Below are 11,372 nucleotides of genomic sequence, written 5' to 3'. Positions count from 1 at the left end.
AGGCAGGTGTTTGCTTCCCCCTCTAGAAGAAGGTGGTTCTGCTCGGGATCATCAGTACATGAGAGGCTCAGTGCATCAATGACTCCGGCACTAAAGATGCAATCAGACACCAATCAACCCGTGAATTGTGCAAATATACCATCACCTCTGACTGGGTCAATTAGAAAACCTCCAAGATCACCGCCTCTTCTTATTTCTGCTCGCTCTCTCGCACATGTACACGCACACGCGCACACGTGCGCGCGCGCACACACACACACAGCAGCCCACCGCAGCGCGCAGAGAATGAGACACGCCTTTTTCTTGGCTCCGTTGTTGGGTCGGTGGGCAGCGGGCTGCCGGTGATGTGATTGACCAGCTCCTCTCCCTGATCTGTCAGCCGACTGACTTGGCGCCTCCCCCCCTCTATAAATATAGGAAATCACTTCATTCCTTCCACAACGCGCGTGTTGAAGTCAGAGGAACTGTGAGGCTCGCGGGATGTTTTGACAGATTAGAAATCCGCCGTTTGATTTTTCTCGTCTTCTCTCGGTCGTTTCAGGCTGTATTGTTGTGGCATCTGTCGTGTCTTCGGCGCCGTGATATCACCCAGCCGGTCGTGTAATTGTCCGGGTTTTTGTCTTCTCCCTTGCCGCTGTTTATTTAAGATGAAGGCTGTTACTCCAGTCCGCCCCCAGGACTCCTCCTCCACCGGCAGCCAGCTCTCCTTGCACTATCTGTCGAAGCAGAGCCTCAACATCGCCCGGTGCAGGATGGAGGAGGAGGACCTGTTCTGCCTGCAGTACGACATGAACGACTGCTACAGCCGACTGAAGCGCCTGGTGCCCACCATCCCGCAGGATAAGAAAGTCAGCAAAGTGGAAATCCTCCAGCATGTCATAGACTACATCCTGGACCTGCAGCTGGCCCTGGAGACGCACCCTTCCCTCCACAAACAGCAGCCACAGCGGACCGGGACCTGCCCCGCGCCACCCTCCAACCCCAGCCGTACCCCGCTGACTGTGCTCAACACTGACCACCACCAGGTGAGCTTTAACCAGAGGAGACCTCTCTGCTTTAGCCCGCATCTGGACGGAACTTACCGGGGTTCACCTCCCTGTTTACCTCAGACAAAGCGCGTCATGCCCGTTATGTGTCGTTGTCCTTCCGATGTGAAAGAACAGAAAATAATCTGAACGCTATACGCGTTTTATCGCAGCCGTGGGAAACTATGCGTAAAATGCATTTGGCGTGTGTTATGCTAGATTGCGCACTTGATTGCGGACTCTATGATTTGCATGATAATAGCAGTATTCAGAGGCCCTACCGTATCCCAGGATTGGTGAAGTATCCGCAGCCCACTCCACTGCGCACAATAAGAGCAATTTCTTATTCAATAGGCTATAAGATAATTTATTAATTTATTATTCATAATTTTCTGCCGCTCTACTAGATCATTTCTTGTAGCAGGCTTTTTGGCCTTGTCTTTATTTAGTTTCTCTATTCACAATCAAAATTATTTGACATGTTTCTTCTTTTTTCCTTTCCATTTTTTGTAGAGGACGTCAATAGTCAAAAAGCCTGATGAAACGATTTTATGCCGCTGAGACAAGAACACTGCATTGGTAAGTAGTTGATTTAAAAATAATATTAGTCATGTTTCTGGATTTTTCTCCTTATCAAACACATGTGGCCAGTAGTGAAACCACAGGCCTCAGTGGTGGTCGTTGAAGCATCTCCATTAACTTGATTACTGTAGTCTATATATGTGGTTCAAATGGACAGTCTCTGGAGTGCTCTGAGGAGGCCAGTACATGTCAAAGAAAAAAAGAATTGAGGAACATGAATTTGGCACCAACCTCAGAAGCAGCTGTGCTTTGCGCAATAACTGCCACTGATGTAGCAATCTGTGAAGAAGAGAGGGTTAAAACCTCAGCTTGTCCTCTCTTTCATTCTTACACACAGACGCGCATACACACACACACAAACACACACACACACTCCTTCCTCACTCTCTCATTCACTCTCGGCATCCCCTAGTTCTATTCAAGCTGCTGTTCTTGGCTTTAATGTCAGATTTATTGCACTGAATCTAAACACACCTAATAAGACCTTAAGAGTGTGTATGTGTGTGTGTGTGTGTGTGTGTGCAAGACATTCACATTCTCTCAGAGAGTCTCGGCTGCCTCTCGTCAGCCTTTCCCAACAGCCTGAGGAGCAGTGTGGTTGTTGTTTGACCTGGTTTGTTTTGGGTTGTTGATCAAGCGTGGCCTCTGTTTTGTTGGTGGCGCCAGTCAGTCTGGAGTTGTGCAGCTCACCCCCCCTCTTACCTCACCCTCCGATTCCCCCTCCACAGGTGTGCAGGCTTCACAGAGCTGCTCCAAAGCCAGCAAAGCTTCGCCAGGGACTCACACCCAACTGGAGGCACAATCACAAGGGGATTTCAAAACCGCTGGGAGGAATTAAACCCAAATAAAGTCACCATTCACATAGGAATGTTTTTGTTCCATTTAACAAGGAATCACTGTGTAGACACCTCCCTCTCCTCAATCCTGTTTAAGTTGCTCTAACTTTACTTCTTCTGACTTGAAATTTTTCTAAAAGAGTGAAATCATGGAATTCCCCAGGCTCAGAAGTCATCTGTCAACAGCTATGAAAACTGTTTGTGAATTGTGCGAAAAGAAAAGCTAAAAATGACTCCAGTTTCAAGCTTTACTAAACTGCGAAAAATAATTGTATATGTTTTGTACATCTATTGTTTAAAATAGATGCTTTGTGTTGAACAGGGACTTCATCCCTGGAACCTTAAAATGTTTCATATTGTAAAGAAGAACAATTCTGATTCGAGACAATTAAGATTGTACATAACGAGACTCAAATGTTCTATAAAAGTATGTGAAAGGAAGACGTATATGTTTAAAATAGATTATTGTAATTATAAGATATTTTTATTAAAACATTTTTTGTTGTCATGTAAATATTGTGTTTCCAAGGTTTTGCTCTGCCAGTGATGTCCTCACATGATGGTATCAGTTAACTCTTTGCAGTGTTTTTGGAATAGTTGAATATGTAGCATGTCAGGCTCATTGCAGAGATATTGAATGTGCACTGAAGCAGCCCTCCTTGTGTATATATGTGGTGGAGTTCAACACAATTATAATTTGGCCTGCATCAGCTTTCTCCTCAGTTGTGTTGTACATTAACTATGGCACGTGTGACCAGCTAGGAGTCAGTTTTCTATTTGATCTTCAAACAAAAAAAGAAAAGCCCAGATTTGATTAAAAAAATGTGTCTGATTGCTACAACACTTCTTAAAGAGTAATACATAAAAATCACTCCAAACAATGTCTCTGTTAAATTTGTGCTGTTGGAGTTACTCCTTGAAAAGTTAATAATTGACACCATGAAATCATTAAACAAATGAAATGTGTGAACATTGAAAGAATCTTTTTCAACAAGCACTTGAATTAAGGCCGCCATTGTCTTTAAGTCGGTAAGAAAAGCCATTGCTAATGTAAAGGAGTAAAAATAATTCCTTTATTTTTCATGACATTGAACACCGAATTTACCTCACCGCCCTCCTGCCAGTGTGAGAGGGCACTTGTACATTACTGTCAGCTGCACTGTTGGACTTGACCTTCACTGGCTTGTGAGGAGTTGTCAAAACAATTAAAGTTTCCAGGAAGAATTGTGTTGTCTCAAGTTTTGTCTCGAGGGGCATCTTGGTTTTTTGCTTTCAGTGCCAGCGCTGTCAAATTAAACAATAAGGAGAAAGTGGGAGGAGCGGGGGTAACACTGCATAATGTATTCTGTAGCTTCACGAAAAATAAAGGATGCATAGACTATCAGTCTATTAGAGTCTACTGTCAGTCCTCAAATCTGTTGAAACAGCATTCAGGTACAGAGTATTTTATTTTGTGGGCTTTTAATGCAATCACACACATGATTACTGATTAACACATACAAGTGAAGAGGTCAAATTCATTTCGTTCAAGCCACCTTTCTTTTTTCAAATTTGACACGTAATATGTTCCAGTCGAAAAGTAATTTTATAAAGCAATTGTTGACAAAATAAAAAAACTAAATAACCTCAATGAACCAAAGGACGTTGGGGATTCTCTTCAACAGTAGCTTTTTCATCTCATGGACATTATCGAACAGTCTAACGAGTACAAAGTAAGCCACGATTACAATTACATTTTTTGTGTAAAAAAACTGAATATAGTAGAATGAAAGCACATTCCAATAATTCTGGTAGAAATAGGTATCTCAGATGTTATAAATATTTTGAATAAAAAGAGATTGATTATAGTTGTAATATATATATGTATATATATAGTTATATAATTATTGATTATAATGTTAATATGTTTTTTCAATTGTCTTAACAAGGCAAAAAAATTCTGTTTGGTACTAACATTAATTTAATGAAATAATACGGAAATAATGATGAGATTTATCCTGGAGTACCATTCCTGACAGCTCTCAGAAAACACTGTCCTAAAACAACACCTGTATCAGTCTAACACTTGTTTGTGACATGAGCATGTCCTCCCTGTCTTCCTTCTTTCCCACAGAGCTGCAGGGTTTGCTCGCAGACACACTGACCCGAGTTTAGTTGTCCCCACTTCAACCTGCTAAATGCAGGTTTAAAGCCGTGGTTTCACACAGGCAAATCCAGCGATGGAGGTACCCTGTGGGTGCTGCTGACACCTTTCAGACATCCTGCTCCCTCCACCGTGGCCATCTGAGGAGAAGCAGGCGACACAGGGCACCTGTGTGTGTTTGTAGCCCACAGTGAGGGCCTGGCCTTGCTGCGCTTCACAAGCACTGTGACCTTGTGATGTAAAGATGTGAAAATGGAAACTAAAAGAATGTGCTTGAGTACAGAGCAAAAATATTTTACATTTCAAAAAATATTTAAAATTGTTTAGCAGTAAACACTTTTGTGATGGATGGTAAACCAGCCGAGATTTAGATTCTGTCAACCCTGCAGACCCCTCTTTTGTATTTGCATAATACTTTACCCACTTGTTTCCATAATGCCATTTGATTTATCACATAACAGTTGGAAGTATCAATGTTAGGTGCAATGTAAAATTCCTACTGTGTTAGCCGCCTTCCAACTTCCCTTTTACATCAGCAGAAAATATACTGGACAGTTATATGATCCTATGACATGATGTTCCTCACAGCTGCAGTGTTACACCACTGACACAAGGCAGGAGCCTTCCATAACAGTTGTATTATATATATATAGCTATAATTCTCTCTATTAGTCAGCACTAAGACTGCTGCCATCCCCAGGTACATTATTCATCTGCTTTCCTATTATGCTTTCCTGCTCTATGTTGACTAACAATTCCCACTGTCTGCTTATTAGCCACCACTGTGGTGCCCCATCCTGTGTCTGTCCAGCATTAGCACTGCAGGATTTTCCAAATAACCCCTGATGGGAGTGAGGCAGTGCAGAACAGCAGCAAGATGGAGGAGCACAGGGAGGGTGCACAAAGGCTTCATCTGTTTTTTCTTGTTATTTGAGAAAAATGACAAACCGAATTGATTTTTACCTGTGACCATCCTCTCCTGGTGATCCAGATCGTGAGAAGGTATCACATCCTGTTTGATAAGGATAACCAAACCACATTGGTCGACCTTTTTCCCACCCACAAGCTGAGGCCACAGGATTACACGCTGGCCCTGAGGCCATTCACTTGAACATTTCTTTATGATCACAATATCACTATTATCAAAAGAAGGAATTGACCAGGCTGCAAGTGGAGTTGTTTGCACAGGTGCCAATGACTCGTTTTGTTTGCACATGCAACGGTGTGTTTTATCTCCATCTCCCTTACTTACAAGTGGCTGTGGCTGAGGGGTAGAGCGGTTGTCCTCTTACCGGAGGTCTGAACCCCGAATTGCCCCTCATAGAACAAAAAAGTGCTGCTAATAGATGCACTGTATGATTGTGTGGGTGAATGGCAAACTGTACTGTAAAGCACTTTGAGTGGTCATCAAGACTAGAGCTCTATTTAATACAAACCATTTACCTGACTGAAGATTATAAAATAAAACCAAAATTGTTTTTGATAAAATCTTGCCAGCTCACACTCCTTTATCCCCCCCCCCCTCTAGTAGGTGAATCTACCGTCACTATTGTCTCCAATAAGCAGCTCCACACAGAAGAAACACTCCAACTCCTCCTTTCCACAAATCCGTACAAGGCACTGTGACACAAATATAAAACAAGGATGCTCGCCAGCGTCTCTGCCTTGAATTAACCTTCTGCATATGTTAAACTGCAACAACAGGTTTAGCTGTGGTGCGTCACCTCCCTCTCTCCCTGATTTAACTGCACATTACGGCGTTCCACGGGGGCCCATATCCCTGCGTGTTAATCACTTCTCTTCCCGGCGTACGGAGAAATATATGGTGGGTGCTTGCAGAGGAACAGTGGAGGACAAAAACGTGCTCACTCTTGGACACTACTTGATTACAGACTAATTGGTCTAGAGTGATTAAATATCTCATGCTTCTCAGTAATTGCAGCTATTTAAAGCAGCTATTAGCTTAAAATGCCTGCCACCAACAGCCATTTCCTCATAAACAAAATATGAGAAGCAGCAATTCACCTGTACAGCTCTGAGTGGAAAACAAGTCTTGCAGATTCACGGGAAGCAGCCAGACATAACAGCAGTTATCATAAAAATATAAATTTGTAGATAAAATATGTTTAAACTTTTATTTTCCCCAAAGCAATTGCATACTTCATGTAATGGTTTGCCTTGCTTTTTAAATATGCGGTGAAAATGTTCTTGTGATCCATCTTTTTCAGTTTGATGCTGTTCAAAATAAATAACAGATGTACAATTTTACTGATGCCTATTTCATCAAAATTATGTTTTCCACATTTATTACTAATATGTTATTATTTCTTTATTTGCACATTTATAATTTGACGCTTATATACTACTATATATACTACATATGGGAGGAGAATATTAAGGGAAAAAAATCATCTTCTTTTAATTTAGCAGCCTGACTCGACACTTAACAGTTAGAGACACTCGAGAAAAAAGGATGAGACACAATTTGGTACACCCATCAGTTCGGTTTCAGTCAGGGCCTCTTGCAAATATAAATACAAATACTGACAGGGGTGAAAGAGAGGAAGACGGAGTGAGAGATGTAGTAAGAGAGAAGGAATCAGGACAGACACTGTGCGAGGTAGAAGGAGGAGGGAGGACTTGGCATCACTAGTGCCAACCAAGGCTCCCGGGAGACATGCGATGAATTACAGAAATGAGATCTCAGACAAATGCCAAGCTTTTCCAAAGAGCAACCAATGGCTGCAACCCCTCCCTAGAGAACACAGTGATTATAGAGGGGGAGTCGGGGGTCTGCCAAGCCCCTTAAAGGATCTGTGTGAGTCTGTGTAAAGTGTGTGTGTAGGGATGGCACTGGGACAACAGCCATGTCAGAGAACATGACCCTGAGGTGCAGCCATCAGACAGCCAATATGGCGAGTTAAATACCGCTGCTGCATCAGAGCGGAAGGGCTCCAACTGCCTCCAATCAAACAGGTTTCTGTTCACCTAATGAGCTTAATTAATGAGGCTTAGTTTACGCTTCTTTGCTCCAAAAGAGGGAACAATGTACCACATTTAGCCTACCAGTCATTACACTTTCTTTCTGGCTCAGACAGCGATGCATTTCAACGACGTCTTTAGCTGTTTAACTCAACTTATTTAGCAGTTTTTTTGGATGAGAAATGTCACAACGTGTTTTTTTAAGACATGTTGTGACATTTCTATAAAACACGTTTTTAAAACACGTTGTAACATTTCTCATTCATGTATTTATTCGTTATCTACTGATTCAAACAGGATGTAATTAGGGTTCCATTGTGTACATTTATTTGTATTTCTATTACATTTTTTTAATGAAATGTTACCAAAATTAAATATGGACAGAAAGATTCATAATTATTTGTCCTGCTTGGTGGTGATTGGGGGAGATTGGAGCAATACGCTGCGTCAGAAGAAAAGTGGCTGACACTAAAAGCTGTTCCTAGGAACCTTAACTATATATTGTGGGAAACATTATGGCAGGATCACATTCAGAATCAACATGTTTTAAAACGGTTGCACATTTATTGATGCTGCTGTTTTGTAAGGCGATGGTCTTTAAGGTGCACAGATAGAGTAACAACACTTAACTGTAGTTACATGATAATAAACATGTTATTCTGACAGTCACCATGAACGTATTTTTTTCCCACATTAAACCAGAAATTGATCTATCACTAACCTGAGAGCTGAGATGATGCTGCTGTGAATTATTTACCAGTTTGTGGATATTTTCATGTTAACATGTTAATTACAATGACTACCTTACAAACCAGCAAGTAACGTAACGTTAGCATTCTTACAAAACATATTTGCGGTTTCAGTTTATTTATTTTAACATGATTTTCTATGACACATTGAACCAGAGCAGTAAAGAACAATTCTCTTTGGGTTTAAGATGCATATACAGTTTATTACCAAAAAACATCAAATTTATTTTATTGTTTTTTGATGGTGAGCTTAAAAAGTAGAGAGATGGATTGAGGAAATAAGGGTGCAGGACCAGAATAATAAGTAATCAAAAATGTTACAGTAATAAGAGAGTAAGGTCCACCATCACACGATACAATAACAAAACATCCTGGAATCGGCCCTCTCCCCTCATCTGGTGCACATCATCCCCAGAGGTCATCAACAAATGAAATAAGGCGCTAGTTATGAATTTATTAATTGTTGCTTTTATATTGCTTTTTTGATGCACAGTAAATTGCAGTCTAATTTACATTTATTATGTATACAGTGAGGTGTAGAAATTTAACAGCTTTGAAAATACTATGTCAACATGTAAAAAAAGACAATTAAATGCACAGAAATCGGGTGGTTGAGTTTGAGAATAATTGTTTGTCAAAGCAATGAAAAGTGATTCACTGTAGTCCACACAGATTATTGTAGAGCTTACTGAAGATTTTAGAAAATATATGAGCTCAATACTGTGGTAAGCAATTATTTATATTTTATGTTGTGGGTCTGCATTCTAGCATCTGCTATCAAGATTTAAAGAGTGTTGTTGTCCCAATAAATACTGTTTTAATTAATAGACAGATCAAGCAAAGAAAAATTATAAATGAGTAAAATATACTGTGAGTATATGAAAGTTTATAGACACACATACAGACAGACAGATAGATAGATAGACAAAATTGTCCCTAGTGGGAATCCCAGTTCAAAATGGAAAATGGGGATTTTATTACAGCGACTGCCTGAAGGTGAACTAGATGAGACTAAGCAGAAATCACATTGGAGTCTGAGATGACAAATAGAGATGTTGAATAACTGCATTACTGCTATTATATTTGGAAATGGAAGAAAATTCATTTCATGGTGGTGCAATGTCTCGGCTTTATACAGCTTTGCAGCCCTCCACAGATATGTGTTTTGATTTACATCAGTCACAATTTCAATAGGGAATCATTCATTTGCATTTGCAGCATTCTCTATGTGTTATCTGATTGAGCTATGGTGAAATTAAACTGTAGACACAGTATGGGGAGATTGGACAAAACATCTTTAAAGCTCTGAAAGAATTTGCTTTATCACATGTAAAAATATTAATAATTTGTGGTTAAATTGTTTTTGACACACAAGTTGGATTACCAAAATAAAATAGGTGACATTATACCTTACTAATTAAGAGTCTAGAATTTCTGAAAAATGTCTTGTAATGTGATAAACTGACATTCCAGGTGAACTTTCATTCTTCACAGAAAAGAAAAAAGGGCCCACTGAATATTTCTGATTCATTTCTGCTATATATAGGGCAGCTCACCTCGTAAAAGAAGTATTGTTTTTTAGTAGAGATGGAATCTGGATTTATGCCAAATTAATAAATTAAATAAACTTCAGAGACAGGCATGATTAATATGGTAGTCATCTGTTGCTAGTGATGTTTTAGGTCATCGTGTTCTGAATGCCAAAGACTTCAGATTGTAACAAGATATAATTTTAATCTTACTATACATATCCGTCCACAGTGAGATCCTATCATTTTGTCCCACCCAGGTTGCATCCTCCTCTCATTTGCACATGTCCAAACCAACAACAAACAAAGACTCTGGAAGAAGAATAAAAGAGGATGGTAGCCACCTGTGAAGACAGCCTCATCTTCATTACATGAACGTGAGGGGACTGAGGACTGGACTGCTTTGTGTGTTTACTTGCTAGTTTGACAGTCACACTCAATTACATATTTCCACCAAGAGTTGATCCTGAGATGTTTGAAGTGTTGTAAGTTGAGCTGCAGGTAAGCAAGGAGAACTGTGTGAAGAAAGAAACAACAAGTGACTCCAGTAAAGAGGAAATGTGGGTTACCTGGTGTAAATGACTGGAAATCCACGGATTCCACTTCTTATTGTATATTCAGAAGAAGAAAAAAACAAGGTTAGTGGAGGACTAATAGTAGCAACTTTGTCACACACACAATACTGAAAGCTTATTAATATTCATTGGACAACACAAATGTTAATGCATGTTGGTTTCTCATGCTTTTTCAGTGTGGTAAAATAAACAATAACCTTGAATAAAGAAAATGTCAGACCCCCAAGGTCTCAGTTCATCTGAAATAAAGCTCCATATTTGTGTCATTGCTCTGTTTGTCAAATGTCAGTTTATTTTTACAGTAATGATCTCTGGTGCACAGCAGCTGAAAAAGCTCTCACATGCTGAGCTGAAATTCAGCACGCAACTAAATCAAAACGAAACAGCACAGCCTGTTCTCCTGATCCCTCCATATGTTTCCATATAGATATTAAGCCATCGATTATGGCAACGCTGTCATCTAGTTGGCAGCGATTAGGCTGCTGGCTTTGGCACCCAGTCAACAACAAATTCACATGCTAATGTCTTCCAAATCAGGTCTCGCCCCCAAACTGGTTCCCATTATTGACTTGATTCCCTGATTGGACAGATGGCCACCTTTCAATACCACAGACGTCTGTTTGTGTCACAGGGTTGTGTATGTGTGTAGGGGGTGGGGCTCCCAGGCGTATGAATAAACAACAACAATCATCTAGATAAACAACAACATTATCTGGTGTCTGAACCTTGGCGACGATCCATTATGGTCATTACTGTCACATCATGTGCTACAGTCGGCTTTTAATTGCTCTTATTTGCTGTTGAGAATGAGGGAAACGCAGACACTGTATCAGTCGCTCTTAACTGATTTGTCCTCGTGCTTGCCAAGACCGCAGTCAATACAGTCGAGTGCAATGAAACTCGTCAATGTGGAGTTAGGAGTGAAGGCACAAGCGCTGAGGACTAAACAGT

The 11,372-nt window shown here is 40.5% G+C and overlaps 1 protein-coding gene across 2 annotated transcripts; it reads left to right on the top strand.

Annotated features, from left to right (window-relative positions):
* The first annotated feature begins 276 nt into the window (after positions 1-276).
* On the top strand, positions 277-10,690 carry id4 (inhibitor of DNA binding 4). Of its 2 annotated transcripts, none has more exons than XM_020090978.2 (3): positions 277-1,025; positions 1,539-1,604; positions 2,336-3,667. In XM_020090978.2, the coding sequence occupies exons 1-2, from the start codon at positions 648-650 to the stop codon at positions 1,584-1,586; spliced, it is 426 nt and encodes a 141-aa protein (XP_019946537.1). In that variant the 5' UTR covers positions 277-647; the 3' UTR covers positions 1,587-1,604; positions 2,336-3,667. The 2 variants fall into 2 exon arrangements, with proteins under 2 accessions (XP_019946537.1, XP_019946539.1); XM_020090980.2 differs by lacking the exon at positions 2,336-3,667 and adding an exon at positions 10,107-10,690 and having other exon boundaries at positions 336-1,025.
* Positions 10,691-11,372: the final 682 nt, after the last annotated feature.

This window comes from Paralichthys olivaceus, chromosome 13 (assembly GCF_024713975.1).
Source record: "Paralichthys olivaceus isolate ysfri-2021 chromosome 13, ASM2471397v2, whole genome shotgun sequence".
Lineage (NCBI taxonomy): Eukaryota > Metazoa > Chordata > Actinopteri > Pleuronectiformes > Paralichthyidae > Paralichthys > Paralichthys olivaceus.
The sequence above is the reverse complement of the archived record's forward strand: the minus strand, read 5'-3'. Positions and strand labels throughout refer to the sequence as shown.